The following is a 16,333-nucleotide window of genomic DNA, read 5'->3' as shown; positions in this document are numbered from 1 at the left end:
ATAAACTGATTTTTATTTCTAAGCCAGAGTACACCCCAAGGAGACGGGCCACAGGTATTCATTCATTCATTCTCATTCCTTCATTCAGGTAGTTTTAGGTGCTGAGGATACAGCAGTGAACAATATTGAGAAGGTCCCTGCCTTCAAGTACCTTCCTTCCTGGTAAGAGAGACAATATGGAAATATTCAGAGAGTGCTGTTGGCAATACTGTGGCCGGCGGGGATAGCCTGGGAACTTACAACAGTGCAATCAGGAAAAGGCTCTCTGAGGAGGGCAATTGGAGCTGCAAGGGTGAGGAGCCAGACAGCTCTTCAGAAGCACTGGAGGAGGAAACTGTCCGGAAGGAAGATCAGGAAAATCAAAGCCTCTGAGGCTGGAGCACGGTTGTCTTTTCGGAGGAATCAAAGATCCGAGAAGCTGACGCATGGGAAATGCAGTTGGAAGTTGGGGAGGTAGGCAGCTAAGGGTCAGATCCAGGACGGCTGGTAGGGCCTTGGAACGGAGTTTGGATTTCACTCCCTGGGAGTTCTGTCGTCCAAACCACTGAGTGGAGCATTGAGTAGGCAGACAAGTCCTGGCTGGGAGGTAGGCAAGAGTGGAGGACGCAGAAGGTAATGGATAATAAAATTAATAAACTCATGAGTAATTGCGGCCTGTGGGTTCCCTCTTTCTCCTTAGGATGCGGTCCAAGAATGGCAGTGTGGCCTGTTAAAGAGTTACGGTGCTTCAGGCCTGAGTCAGCATCATGCATTAAAGAATTGATTCCTTTTTGTATAAAGATAAATCGCATAACGGTCTCACCAGCTCTAAGTCTCTGATGAAAGTGAGGTTAAGGTTCTCCATCTTCATCCGAGCTTTTGTTTCTTTTTCTTTTTCTAAAAGATTTTCTTTCTTTAAGTGTTGCTTTGTTTTTCCAAGATGTGTTTGCTGAATCTTACCATGCAAGACACCCCTCTCATTTTGGAAAATATCATGTGATTATTTTATGATTATAAAAGTTACATTTGGTTATTGTGGAAATTTTGAAAAATACAGAAAAGGAGAAAAACTTAAACCACCCATTATTTTCACCATTCAGAAATAACCACTGTTTATGTTTTGGAGGAACCTCTAATCCTGGAGTCCTTAACCTGGGCTTTGTGGGTGGAGAGTGGAGTTTCATCCTTAGTTTCATTAACTTGTAATTAAAATTCAACATTTCTTTTGGTTGGTTATGAACATAGGCAACAAACCAATTAGTATTAACAATACTTGTGATTTTTGGCAATGATAGAAACCCCAGATACTTTCATTTCACAATGTTACTTATCTCAAAATGCCATTTCCACTTTTCTCTACTTCAAAATTGCAGTAATTAGACCCACTACTAGATCTTGTTATCTAATGTGTCAATAGAGACACATTACTATAACATTTAAAAATATTTTTAAAACTTTATTTGAATTTAGTTTTTTAAAATCATATGTATTTTATTCCTTTTTAAACATGGTTGTAATAAGGGGTCCATTAGATTCACCAGAATTACAGAGGGTCCATAGCACACAAAAAGGCTAAGAACCTGTGCAGACTCAGACGTTTCACAATATAGAGTCACTGGGGGAAAAAGACAACAAAATTACTTAATTTTTTGGATATTAAATTATTAGGGATAAGGGCCCTGGCTGGCGTAGCTCAGTGGATTGAGCGCGGGCCTGCGAACCAGAGGATCGCGGTTCGATTCCCAGTCAGGGCACATGCCTGGGTTGCAGGCCGGTTCCTTGCAGGCTAACTACCAGCAAGGGATGCACAAAAGGCAACCATACATTGATGTTTCTCTCCCTCTCTCCTTCCCCTCTAAAGATAAATAAATAAATAAAATCTTTAAAAAAAATTATTAGGGATAAACAGTATGGTAATATAATTCCAAAATCTGTATAACCACTTCACTCTGTCAGATCACAGCAGCATCGTAACTCTGTTATACAGTTAGGCACCCCAGTAGAAATAGAAACCTTTGTATTTGCCATATACCTAGAAGCCACCTGGGATGTGAAGTGACCAGTTGTCTTGATCACGACCCTGTGAAAATAGCAAGGGGTGATTCTTTAAGCTCTCAGTGTGGACTTCAAAGTATTAACAAGCCTCAAAAGTTTGGTGGATTATATCAGCAGTGAGAAGAACTTAGATATAGCACTTGGCAAGTTCCCCCTGGAGATTTAACATCTTCTTGGAGGGTCACTGAAGGAGTCTCACAACTAATTCCCTGGTAAATTCTGTTGTGGAGAAGCACAGAAAGGAAGCATGAGAAACATGTGTACTTGATATTTGTAAAGGTAGGCTAACTGCTATTAAAAATTTTTTTAGTGGTTTAACACAATAAATTAGTATGTATTATCTATCTACAATGCCACTTGGGTGCTTCTGGTCAGATGGCTGGTGATGTTTGCCCAGTGGTGATTCAGAAACCCAGGCCCCTTCATCTAGTGGCTTCGCCATCCACAGGGCCTCCTTATGGTCCTCTCCATTGGATCCTCTGCATCTGGCCAACAGATGAGGGGCAAGAATGGAGGATTATGTGGAAGGATTTTATGGCCAGCCTTTCCACCTACATTCCATTGGCCAGAACTCATTATCATGCTTCCACCTAACTTCAAAGGAGGCTGGGAAACAGAGCCTATCAGTAAGCCCCATGAGGAAAAAGAAAAGATTTGATGAATGACTAGGCAGTCTTTGCAGTACTTTTCAAAGAGTTCTGGCTACAAAACCCACAAATATATGAGTGAATTGAGCATCATAGTGGCAGTACAGAGGATTAATCTGACCGACTTTTGATAAGATGAGTAATTATTTCTATTGGTGAAGTTATTCTTGGAACCTGAGTGTCTATGAATATGCATAATAATAAAACACACTAGCCCTGACCGGTGTGGCTCAGTTGTTTGGGCGTTGTCCTGCAAAATGAAAGGTCTCCAGGTCTATTCCCAGTTACGGCACATGCCTGGGTTATGGGTTCCATCCCTGGACTGGACTGGATGGGGCGTGGACAAGAGGGAACCGGTTGATGTTTCTCTCTCACATCGATGTCTCTCTCACATTGATGTTTCCCTCTCTTTCTCTCTCTTTTCCCTTCTTTCTAAAAAATGAATAAATAAAAATTTTTTTAAAGTTAAAAAAACCCTTTTAGTATTTGCTTACTCTCATGGATTGAAAGGTTCTAAGACTACAGTCTTACGCTGTAGTTTTTATTATATTTACTTTTTCATAATATAGAATTAATGATTGCTGCTACTATGCTGAGTAGATTAACTCTATGCTAATAGAGTAGGTCCCCTATTTATGACCACTTACCAACTGGGGACCCAAATGAATATAAAGAAATCCTAAGTAGGCTTTTAAAAAGAGAAGTATTGCTAAGTATATCTCAATTTTTTGAGAAATTTTTATTTATTTACTTTTAGAGAGAGAAGAAGGGAGGGAGGGAGAGGGGGAGAGAAACATCCTTGTGTGAGATACATCAATCAGTTGCCTCTCACATGCCCCCTACCCAGGACCCGTTCCACAACCCAGATATGTACCTTGAACAGGAATCAAACCAGTGATCTTTCAGTTCATAGGTCAGCACCCAATCCACTGAGCCACACCAGCCAGGGCTATATCTCAATTTCTTTAAAAAAGCAAATGAAAAGTAATTTAAAATTTGTTGCAATTTAGTGAAATTGATCAATAAAGTAATTTGCATAAATAAATACATAAAAGATCTCAGGCATATAGAAGTAATTCAAATTTTTTAAAAGATTTTATTTTTATTTAGAGAGAGGGGAAGGGAGGGAGAAAGAGAGGGAGAGAAACATCAATGTGTGGTTGCCTCTCACATGGCCCACACTGGGAACCTGGCCTGCAACCCAGGCATGTGCCCTACTGGGAATTGAACTGGCGACCCTTTGGTTCACAGCCCAAGCTCAATCCACTGAGCTACACCAGCCAGGGCAGTAATTCAAATTTTGAAGGATAATAGTAACATCACAATATACTGTTCACTCCTCTCTTGCATAATAATGTGAAACTAGTCATTTATCTCTGACTAAACCATAAGTAGCGGAAAAACACTGAAAGTGACATGCAGGATGAATTTAGATGGTCAATCTGGTGACTCCCAGTAAACACTGAAAAAAAAACCAAGAGATTTTTACAATAGTCTAGGAGGTGCTGAGGTAGTCTGTACCAGTACCAACTTCAGAAAACATAGGAAAGGAGGAAGAATTGGATGTGGTAATGGGCAAGAAGAAGGTACCAAAATAATCCCAAGGATCTGCCCAAGTGTGACAGTAACAGTGACTGTGAATCCCTGACTGTGCCCCTCCTCTTTCCTACAGTTCCCCACTCTGGAGAACTTGTTAAAGTTTAGGTCACTGGTGCCCCACCCCCAGAGTAACTAAGTTTGGGAATAGGACCTGTTGGGAACCACCCTGCCTGGTTTCAGAAGCTGTAACCACGCCTGGCACCATCCGCTCCCACCCCCACCCCCACCCCTGCCCCACCCCCCGCCCAACCATGGCTAAGGCTGAGTGAGCGACCTTTGGACCATAAGCCACTAAGGAGACAAGGCTTCTCTCCCTGGCAGGAGCACCACTTCTGCTCCTTTTTTCATAACTGGCCTCAATGCTTGATCAGTTAGCCAATGACGGATAAGATTCCCCAAGGGAGAATGACCTAAGATAGGCATGATCACATAGATGCCCCAGGGAAGGACTTGGGGGGCATGGAGAAAGCGGGTGATAGACCCTCACCCCTTGGCTTTGACAAGCCTGAGTCCCCTTAGTCCGTGAGAAATCTCTGAAAATTCCTTGGCTATCTGCCTCCTCAGTCTGATTTAAGCCTGAAACAATGACAGTGCAGCCCTGTGCTGGAAAGGGCAGGCTCCCTAGGTGACCAGGTCTGAGAGAAGATATGTAAAATCCTGTAAAGCCTTTGCTAAGAATGCTCTTAGTTAAATGATAAAGGCCAGAGCAGGAAATGAGTTTGTTTCCTAAAGTTTTGTAGCCTTTTAGCTGATAGACCCTGACTCAGAAGAAGCACTAACAGTTCTTTGTATGCTATCTACTGTTTGATCCTTACTGCCAGACAATGATTAATGAGCTGTGCCTGTATTCCTGTGCAAATTAAACCCAATAAAAGCCTGTCTAGGCAAGGGTCAGCTCACTCTTCCCTTGAGAAAGTGGCCAGGCCATTCTGAGGCACTTCACCCTTGAGGGAGTAGCCCTGCCATCCCTTTTCCTCCACAGGACTTGGTAGTCTGGGTGAATTTGTCTCATAGCTCATCTATGACGGCACGGGCACTGCAGGCTGGTGTTTGAGTCAAGGACCCAATAATGTGCATTTCTGACAAGTATGCAAATGTCGATGCTGCTGGTCTGGGACCACACTTTCAGCACCATCGCCTTACAGCAGTGATTTTCAATTGTTTTCATCTCATGGCACACATAAACTAATTACTAAAATTCTGTGGCACACAAAAATATTTTTTGCTGATCTGACAAAAAGTAGGTATACTTCAGATTGATTTACAAAAAAATAATAATAGTCGTAATTACCTACCCTTTTTGCTCCAAAGTGACTTTAAAAAAAAATCAAGTGCCTATACTTGTATGTAAGGATTTCTAGTACCAAGAATTAAGCAGTCAGACACAGCCTTATTATGTGACATGACCAATAAGATGCAACTCTATTATGTGACCTATGTATTTATGGTTCGAGGCAGGGCATTCACACCAAGACAGCTTGTGTTGTGTTGGCTGTTGTCATTTTTTAACTTGAAAGTTTAATGGAGACGAGATCAGTGCCCCTGACTAAATAGTTGAGTATTGCATGTTTCAAAAATCTTGCAGTACACCCGTTGAAAATTGCTGCCTTATAGTAATACCTCCTTATTTTGCTGACTTCAAAGACATTTCTTTGTTAAACCAGCAGGGGGAGACAGGTATAAATTTATTCTCTAAAAATAAATACCCTGCCTTACACTACTAAAGCTGCTTGGAGTTATGGTGTTGCCATGAAGACTTCTGAAAAATTTTGGAAAGCATCATGTAAGTTGGTAACGGGTGAAATATTTTTCAGGTTTTTACATAAAAATGTGTTTTGGTAGGATTAACACCCAGATTCCTACAAGCTGTAGTAGTGTCATGGTTAAGAATTTGGAATCTGGATTCACAGAGCTCTGCAGCTTCCAAGGTTTGTGACTTTGGGGAAATCACTTACCTTCTATGATCATAACTCCTTGTTTTTAAACTAGTCTGTATAGTAGTCCCCCCTTATCCCTGGGGATACATTTTAAGACCCCTCGTGGGTGCATAAAACCAATGATAGCACCAAACCCTATGTATACTGTGTGATTTCCTACACATACATACCTTTTACTTAAAGCAAGTGCACTCTGCAGCTCCTCTTGGGCATCACTGAGTTACAGCATCATTACTCTTGCCCTTGAGGGCTAGTATTGAGTAAAATAAGGGTTACTTGAACACAAGCACTGCAATGAAGCAATACTGAGAGAGTTGATCTGATAGCCAACACAGCCACTAAGTGACTAATGGGTATCTTATGCAGCAATGGATATGTGGGACAAAGAGGTGATTCACGTCTCAGACAGGACAGAGCAGGACGGTGGAGATTTCATCAACAATTCAGAAGACATGCAATTTAAAACTTAGAAATTGCTTATTTCTTGAATTTTCCATGTAATCATTTTGGACCTTGGTTGACTGTGGTTAACTGAAACCTGGGAAAACAAAACCAGAGTAAGGGGGTATTATCGTACTCTACTCTATAGAATTGTTAGAAGGCTAAAAGTTCTTAGAACCATTGCTGATTCCTATTATTAAAGTATTTTTTAAATATTTTATTTATTTATCTTTAGAGGGGAAGGGAAGGAGAGAGGGAGAGAAACATCAATGTATGGTTGCCTCTCGTGCGTCCCCTGGTGGGAACTGTCCTGAACCCAGGCATGTGCCCTGACTGGGAATTGAACCAGGTTGTGTGGTTCACAGGTCCCCGTTCAACCACTGAGCTACACCAGCCAGGGCATTAAGATATTATTAATACTTGCCCTGGCTGGTGTAGCTCAGTGGATTGAGCGCGGGCCTGTGAACCACACGATCGCGGTTGGATTCCCAATGAGGGGACATGCCTGGGTTGCAGGCCAGTTCCCAGCAAGGGACGCACGAGAGGCAACCATACATTGATGTTTCTCTCCCTCTCTCCTTCCCTTCCTCTCTAAAGATAAATAAATAAAAATCTTTAAAAAAAGATATTATTAATGCTCTAGTTAATTGTTATTTTTAGCTTTTTAGTCTCTCCAAAATTCAGAAATAGTCCAGATATCTTGCTATGTTTGTTTTTTAATACCCAGTGCTCCCGTTATTCAGGTAAAAATTGAAAACGTCTAGAAAGTAATTGTTTTGTAAATCCTAGTCTCTCCAACCTAAACTAGGTGGCATTTGATTAGCTTACCTGTCCCAGAGAGCTCTAACCTAGTCTTGATCTCTTAGCCTTCAGTTCCCAAAGGTAAGTGCGTTTCTTGGACCTTAAGCTCTAAGATAGATCAGGAGCAGAAACCTGCGGGCTGGGTCTTGTCACGGCACTCACGTAGGGTCCTGTCAGCAGGCAGGTCTGGGCAAGAGACGGCCGCTCCCCGCTAAGGGACACACCTGTCGGTAACCAAGCTCTTAATGGCCAGACCCTGATACTGGCTTTAGGGCGCCAGCGGGCAGGGTCTAGTCCCTGGCGCGAAAGCCCGCTGGGTCGTGAGGTGACGTCAGTGAAGGCGTGTCCGGCCCCCGATAAGCAGTGGGCGGGGCCTGCGGGAAGGTGTGCCGGGGGCTGGTTGGGGGCACGGCCGGTTGGGCGGGGCCGTGACGTTTCGGGGTGGTGCCGTTCCGCTAGCGCACGGGTAGGTAAGCGCAGCGGCCCGTCGCCGCGACTCTCACTTAAGGCGGCGAGTCGCACTGAGCAGCCTGTCGCTCTGCAACATCCCGCGGTGCTCACAATGTCCCTAAGAAGCAGCCTCTCGAGTCTCCGGACACAAATGCATTTCGTCCTGAAAAGGTCCGTCCACTCCGTGGCTGTGATTGGAGCCCCATTCTCACGGGGGCAGGTGAGAACTAGGACCTGGCACCGCGGGGCAGGATCTCCGCGCTCCCCAGAACCAGAGAAAACTGGGGTGGGAGCGAAGTAGCGAGGAGAGGATGGGGAGAAGCGTAGTGAGGACGTACTGGCGGGTTCCCGCGATTGGACATCGGGAGAGCACGTGGGATTTTTTTCCCGTAGAAAATGGGGAAGGAGGGAGGGGATGGAGGGTACCCTTTGTGCGGTTCGGACGGGGTGCTACGAGCTGGCGGGTTTCTGCGGCTTCCGAGGCGGAGCGAGAAAGTGGTGGGTCCCGCTTGGGGTGATGGAGGAGAGAGGGAAGGAGGCAGAGGATTCCACCACGAAGGGCCTGAAGAGGAGAAACCGGCATGAATCCTCGGTGGAAATAGAGGGAGTGGAGGTTAAAAAAGAGCGATCCAAGAACTCAGGATCCATTCTCAGAGCTTTAACTGGGAAGGAAATTGGCGCTAGCCGCTCTAGCGGTGGGAGGGGCTGTTCAATGAAAGAAATCTGCCGCCTTGGAGAGCTCACTGGTAGAGAGAAGTCCGGGATCTGTACCCTGCCGGGCACACGCACCCAACAGCCAGATCCTCACCTGGCTCAGCGTGTGTTGGCCTCAGCTTGCCCTTCACACATAGGGCTTAGAAGGTTAATCTGATTCCAGTGATTGTTGTTTTGCCCTCCGTCCCTGCAAGTGTTGGAAATAACGAGACCTCACGAGAAAATAATGATAATTAGTTTCTATTATTAATGATAAAACCCTCAGGTTTTCAGTGGGTTCTATTGGGAACTAAGTACAGCAGTCCTCCCTCGGTTTCGCCTTTCAATATTTGTGATCCATGATCACCGCGGTCTGAAAATATTAAAAAGAAAAGTCTATGACAGGGACAAGGGGGAGGGGGGAGGGCCCAGATAAAGAACAAGTATAAATGACCCATGGTTAGGGACAACAGAGTGGGGATTGACTGTGGGAGGGGCGGGGCAGTGGAGAGCGAGGGGGAAAAATTGAGGCAACTATAAGAGAAAACAATAAAATTAAAATAAAAAAGAAAAGTCTAGAAATACACAATTCCCAAGTTTAAAAATCACACGCTGTTGTGAGCAGCATGGTGAAATCTCTAGCAGTCGTTCTCCGTCCTAGTGGAGACCGGAATCATCCCTTTGTCCACTATGTCCTAGCTGCAGGCACCACCCACTGCTTAGTCACTTAGCCCTCTTAGTTTTAGGGTTGACTGTTGAGATATCGCAGTGCATGCTAGGCTAATGGTTCCATTTTATTATCAGTTATTGTTGTTCATCTCTGACTGGGCCTAATTTATAAATTTAACTTTTTCACAGGGTCTGGTACCATCTGCCATTTCAGGCATCCATGGGATGTCTTGGAATGTATTCCTTGTGGATAAGGGGGAATTGCCATATAGCATAGCAGATTTCTGTGTTTTTGTGAACTATAGTCTTATTTCAATCATTTTCCCTCACACCTCACTGTGTAATTTATGTGACAGAAAAGAAAAGGAGTGGAACATGGCCCTGCTGCTATAAGAGAAGCTGGCTTGATGAAAAGGCTCTCCAACTTGGGTGAGTGGAGGAATCTGAGGTTCCGTGCGGGGTGGTGACAGACCAGTTCAGAGTCTTCTCTGTCATATCCAGGGACTGCACGGGGTCAGTTGTGCGTGGCCTTGGAAAGTGTGTTTCGTCTTCCCTTGAATTCCCTCTGCAGCTTAAGATCTATCAGAGTCTTCAGGCCAAGTCCTGTTGCAATAAAGAGAGTGTTTGGAAGGCCAGGAGGGAGAGAGGAGGACCTGGAACGGGCTGTCGATGACTGCACAGTAGTGCTGAGAATGCGAGCTCCTACTCCAACTGCATGGCCCACCTTTCCCCCTGAAATTCTACCTCTGCTAGGTCAATCATGAGGTGCTCATGACCTATCAGACTAGCCAGTTTCCTTCTTCAAATCATCCCTTTCTTCCCTAGGATTGATAGCTTTATATTGCAGTAAGCAGAGCTTTAGATTAATGTTTTCCAAACTTCCTGATTATGAAAATCACTTGGACTACTTGTTGAAAATACTCCTAGACTCCTCCATGGAAGATTCTGGTTCATTGGCACTGACGCAGGACCCAGACAGGTACCTTTTCGCAAACACCCCAGATAATCAGGAGAAAAGTTGCAGTCTAAATTTACAGAAGCAGAAGTCAATGGGACCCAAAGATCAATGCCATGTATGTAGCAGAGAGAGCCCTTCTTTTAGTAGTAGGGCACCAAATTCCGTCATCTTTGTGGTAGGAAGGTGCTTCCTTGTACCTAACTCAAGTTTTAGGGGCCATTTCCTCCACTTGGGTTAGGACTATTCACATATCTTTTCTGGAGCTTTTCTGGAGCAACAGGCATGTGGCAAGAGGCTGTAGACGCTGGAGATAGTAATACAGAATCTACTGTATTGGGTTGAATGCTCAAAACTTTTCTTGTTAAATAATTGCAGTTCTTTCTTAACCACTTGGATTATCCTCCAAGTTCACCATCAAATACGAAAGACAAATTGTTAAGATTTAGTCTTAATATGTCACTCATTACCTAATGGAGAAGGTTTTTATTCCTGCTTATAAATGAGGGTACTGCCCCTTTAAATCAGTTATACACATTCTGCCTTTTTAAAAGCAGTATTTTACACTGAAGGTAGCCATCTCTGGTAATCACTGTTCTTTAATACTGGGTAGACCTATGCAGCCCATCTGATGAACTGGGCCTGCCGTTGATCGAACTGCCTGCTCATTGCTGGATTCTGCCTTCAAAGTCTCCTGACAAGAATCATGTTCAGCCTTCACACAGGAGGAGCCTATACTCCGCTAAGGCTGCTGAGTGAGGGGGAGGGGCTCCTTTGTAGCCGCCTGTCCTACTGGAGCTTTGTAGACCTTCCTTCCTGTCCCAGCTCAAGGTACTTTTCCACTCCAGCCTGGGGCAGCCATTCTCCCTTAAATACGATAGTACTTCCTCTGTAAATGCTCAACCTAAAATGGTGAAGCTTGATGGTGAAGCTTCAGTTTATTTAATCTTCCCCTTCATGAAATAAATATTTTTAGTTTTATAACTATATTCTTACCCTGTAGCCAAATGGTAGCAGTCGGTAGCCAGACTGCTGGTGAGCAGTCTGAAGTAGAATCTCATTGCATATTAATACGTTTGTGGCACTCAGCAGATTTCCAGTGTGTGGCTGGGCAGATCTCCAGGAACATGTGAGAGAAAAGCACTGAGAGGAGTTTCAGTGCCCTATTCTGAAACACCAATAGTACCAGGATAACTTAATTCCTTCGAGCACTTCCAAACAAGCAGCATGCGTCAAATTTTGAGAAAGAGAAGACCCAAGGAACGGTAACTTTCCCAGATCCCTTTGTCCCTCGCCTTCTGTGCTGATGTCACTGGCTGTCAATGTTGCCATGGTACCAAACTTCCTGTTTTCTCAAATGAGTGTATTTGACCTGGTGTTTGGGTTTGGTAGGACACTCAGTGGTTCCTCGCTCAGGTAAGCACCTAACTGCAATATAATAAAGAGAACCTGGGAGAAATAAAGAGGCAATCCCTCTGGCAAGGCTCAGATGCAGTGCCTCTGCTCCTGATTCCCGTTAGCTCTGACGGCCATGGTAATCTGCCCTTTTTCCTTCTGTGGGGAAATACAGCTGTGCACTAAGATTAGCTGTTTGAGGTCTGTCTCATTGTAGTTGTAATTTGACCTCAATGTGGTACTTCAAAGAGGTAACAGCCTCTGCCACAACTGTCTAAATTCATGTGCCACTGTGCCCAGGCCATGAGTCTTGGAGTTTACGGAGCCATGTGAGAGCTATCCTAACCTATTTGGGACATTTATTCCCACGTATTTGCCCCAATTTGGGACATTTGTTCTTTCTGTTCCATTGGTGCTCCTTCAAAGGAACAGGGATCTCTTTGGTTGAGACTCAGGAATCTGATCTGCTTCAGCAAGAGTTGATTAGAGGGCCTGAGAGAATTGTTTAAACGCAAGGCTCTGACTTATGAGAGCTGTTTGTCTGGAACAGGTCAATGCATGAGGTCAGGGATCTGTGTTTGCTTTCAGTGGCTGGTAGAGAATGTCAGCAATCACAAGTTGAGTTGAACAATAGCGATGCTGCAGCCTGGTTCCCGTCGGGCCATTCCACTGAAACCAACTTGAGCAAGCGCACTGATTTATCAGATGCTATGTTACTGGACATCTCTATTGCACAACTGACCACTTTATTCTTAAAATATTCTGTTAGCCAAGAATCTACTCTCCCCAGAGTCGCCCCTCTTTGGTCCTGCCTGGAGTCCTTTGTGGGGTCCTCTTCCTCTTCCCAGCCCTCAAATGTTGATGGATCTCTTTTACATGCAGCCATGCTTCTCAGTTTCGTCATATGCCATCTAATTTGCCATATGATTTATTTTCATGGTTTTTAAATCAGTTTTAAAGCTTTATACTTTTGTTTTTTAATTTATTAAACTTACAGGTATAGCATTAGTTAGTAACATTACGTAAGTTTCAGGGATACAATTCTATGATACAACATCCGCCTATTGCGTTGTGTGCTCACTCTAGTCTTCTTCCCACACTCTAGTCTTCTTCCGTCACCACACGTTTGGCCCCCTTTACTCTCTTCATCCTCCCCTCACCCTCCTCCCCTCTGGTAACCACCATACTGTTGTGTGTGCCTATGCGTTTGATTGGGTTTTTTTGTTCATTTGTTGCTTTCTATCGTATATTCCATATTCTTGTCCTTTTCCAAGTGACTTATTTCACTTAGCATGATACTCTCAAGATGCATCCATGTTGCCACAAATAGCAATATTTCATCATTTCTTATGGCTGAGTAATATTGTATTATATATTGCAATCTCCTTTATCCAGTCATCCATTGAAGGACACTTAGGCTGTTTCCATATCTTGGCCATTGTGACTAACCCTTGCTGCAGTGAACATAAGGATACATAACTTTACACATAAGTATTCTCAAATTTTTTTAAATATTTTATTTATTTATCTTTAGAGGGGAAGGGAAGGAGAGAGGGAGAGAAATATCAATGTATGGTTGCCTCTGCCGAGGACACACAATGTATTGTGTGTCCCCTGCCGGGAACTGGCCTGCAACCCAGGCATGTGCCCTGACTGGGAATCGAACCTCGATCCTCTGGTTCGCAGGCCCATGCTCAATCCACTGAGCTACACCAGCCAGGGCTCAAATTTTTGATATAGATACCCAGAAGAGAGATTGCTGGGTCATATGGTAGCTTTATTCTTAATTTTTTGAAAAATCTCCATACTGTTTTTCCACAGCAGCTATACCAATTTACATTCCCACCAGCTGTGTTCGAGGGTTCTCTTTTCTCATATTCTCTCCAACACTTATTTCTTACCTTATTGATAGTAGCCATTCTAACAAATGCAAAGTGTTATTCCATTGTGGTTTGATTTTCATTTCCCTTATAGCTAGTGAGTTTGAGTATGTTTTCATGTATCTATTGGCCATCTGTATGTCTTTGGGGGAAAAAATGTCTATTCAGGTCCCCTACCCATTTTTTAATTGGACTGTTTGGGGGTTTTTTGTTGTTGAGTTGTATGATTTCTTTGTATATTTTGGATATTAGCCCCTTATTAGAGGTATTGTTTGTAAATATCTTCTCCCATTCAGTTGTTTGCTCTTTTATTTTGTTTGTGTTTTTTTTTGTTTACACAAAGTAAGATAATTTATTAATGGCTGAAATACTATAAAACTATAGTGGTTTTATTTATTTTTTAATATATTTTATTGATTATACCTGCTCTTTTATTTTGTTGATGGTTTCTTGTGCTGAGCAGATGCTTTTTAGTTTGATGTGGTCCCCTTCATTTATTTTTACTTTTACTTCCCTTGCTCTTGGGGTCAGTTTCATAAAAACCCCTCTGAGACCAAGGTGCATAGTTTAGTACCTATGCTTCCTTCTGTGTATTTTGTTGTGTCATATCTTGTGTTCAAGTCTTTAATCCATTTTGAGTTTAATTTTTCTGTATGTTGTCAGATAACAGTCTAGCTTCATTCTTTGGCATGTGGCTTTCCAATGTTCCCAACACCATTGATTGAAGAAGCTTTCCTTTTGCCATGGTATGTTTTTGGCTCCTTTGTCGAAAATTAGTTGCCCATATATATGTGGGTTTATTTCTGGGCTCTTAATTCTATTCCATTGGTCTGTATGTCTGTTTTTCTGCCAACACCATACTGTTTTATTTATTATAGCTTTGTTGTATAATTGGAAGTCAGGGAGTGTAACAACTCCAGTTTTGTTCTTTTTTCTCAGGATTGCTTAGGCTATTTAATGTCTCTTGTGGTTCCATACAAATCTGAAAAATTCTTTGTTCTATTTCTTTCAAAAATGCCATTGGAATTTCAGTGGGGATTACATAAAATCTGCATATTGCTTCAGGTAATATGGCCATTTTAACTATGTTAATTCTTCCAGTCCATGAACAGGAAATATCTTTCTGTTTCTTTGTCTTTCTCAGTTTCTTTCAACAGTGTCTTGTAGTTCTCAGTGAATAGGTCTGTCATTTCCTTTTTAAAGTTTATTCTTAGGTATTTTACTTTCTCTTGCTGATGCAAATGTGGTTGTTCTCATTTCTTTCTCCAGTGTTTCATTGTCAATATATAGGAACACAACAGATTTTTGGTTATTAATATTGTATCCTGCAGCTTCATTGTATTTGTTTATGTTTAATAGTCTCTTGGGTGTGGTCTTTCTCTGTATAGAATCTTGTCATCTGAAATAATGACAGTTTTACTTGTTCATTCACAATTTGGATCCCTTTTATTTCTTTTTCTTGCTTGATTGCTCTGGCCAGAACTTCCAGTGCTATGTTGAATAACAGTGGTGCAAGTGGGCATCCTTGTCTTATTCCTGATTTTAGAGGAAAAGCTTTCAGTTTTTCATCATTGAGTATATTAACTGAGGGTATGTCATATGTGGCCTTTATTATATTCATGTTCTTTCCTTCTATACCCATTTCATTGAGTGTTTTAATCATAAAGGAGTGTTATGTCTTGTCAGATGTTTTTTGTGCATCTGTTGATGTGGGGGAGCTTTGTCCAGCAGAGCTCCCCCAGGCTGCTGGAGATGAGAATGTCTACCAAGATGTGATCTGCTTGGGGAGGAAAGGTGGCCAATCTCTCAGAGGAGAAGGATCTGAGGCCTATTCCTCAATGGGCTTTTATTTGGTTTAATTTGCATAGGAATACAGGGCATATACGTAAAGCTCATCAATCATTGTTAGCCAGTAATGATCAAACGGTAGATAACATTCTGAGAACTATGGGGGCTTATCAGAGAACTGTGAGGGTTTATTCTGAGTCAGGGTCAGGTAGCCAAAGGGCCATAAAACTTTGGTGAACAAACTCATTTTATGCTTGGACCCTTATCAGAAAATTGAGGGTATTCTTAGCAAAGCAGGTTTCACAGGAATTTATGCATTCTTTCTTAGGCCTGATTGCCCCTCTCCCTTCCCACTGCTGAAACTGCCCACTAGCACAGGGCCGTATCCACCTCCAGCATTGTTTTAGACTTAAGTCAGGCAGGGGAAGTAAGGTGGCCAAGAGATAGGAGACTTCTTACAGATACAATGAGGACTCAGGCTATAACAAAGCCAGGGGATGAGGGTCCATCATCCCTTTTCTATAGTCCTCTAAGTCCTTCCCTAATGGCACCTTTGTGACCATGCCTATATTAGGTTGTCCCTACCTTGAGGAATCTTACCTGTCATTGGCTAACCAGTCATCTGCCTGGGGCCAATTTGAGTGAAGTAAAGGGGACAGAGGCTGCGCTCCTGCCTGGAGGATAAGTTTTGACTCCTTAGTGGCTTATGGTCCCAAGGCCTTTTTACTCAGCCTTAGCCATGAGGGTTGCAGCTTCTGAAACCAGGCAGGGCGGCTCCCAACATGTTGATGAGATCATATTAGTTTTATCTTTTATTTTGTTAATGTGGTATATCATATTAATTGATTGGCATATATTGAATTATCCTTGAATCCCTAGAAGGAACCCCACTTAATCATGAAGTATTATTTTTTGATGTATTATATTTGACTTGCTAGTATTTTATTGAAGATTTTTGCATCTGTGTTCATCAGCTATTGGTCTATAATTTTCTTTTTTGGAGGGGGTACCAAATTACTTTATTTGAAGGAATGATACAAATGA

The 16,333-nt window shown here is 42.8% G+C and overlaps 1 protein-coding gene and 1 long non-coding RNA gene across 2 annotated transcripts in view; both read left to right on the top strand.

The window, feature by feature from the left end:
- Window positions 1-99: 99 nt before the first annotated feature.
- Window positions 100-829, top strand: LOC118976894 (uncharacterized). The gene is made up of 2 exons (XR_005064369.1): window positions 100-162; window positions 680-829. It is a non-coding gene; the product is annotated as an uncharacterized LOC118976894 (long non-coding RNA).
- A 7,081-nt stretch (window positions 830-7,910) lies between these two features.
- Window positions 7,911-16,333, top strand: part of ARG2 (arginase 2) — a 38,627-nt gene continuing 30,204 nt past the window's right edge. Inside the window, exons 1-2 of the mRNA XM_037031128.1 lie at window positions 7,911-8,129; window positions 9,628-9,700. Of these exons, the coding sequence (XP_036887023.1) occupies window positions 8,022-8,129; window positions 9,628-9,700 (181 nt within the window). The 5' untranslated portion in view covers window positions 7,911-8,021. The remainder of the gene's footprint in view (window positions 8,130-9,627; window positions 9,701-16,333) is intronic.

The sequence above is a fragment of the Sturnira hondurensis genome, unplaced genomic scaffold (assembly GCF_014824575.4).
Source record: "Sturnira hondurensis isolate 20B ecotype Veracruz unplaced genomic scaffold, ASM1482457v3 Scaffold0021143, whole genome shotgun sequence".
NCBI classification, from domain to species: Eukaryota; Metazoa; Chordata; class Mammalia; order Chiroptera; family Phyllostomidae; genus Sturnira; species Sturnira hondurensis.
This window is presented reverse-complemented; position numbering and strand designations above follow the sequence as displayed.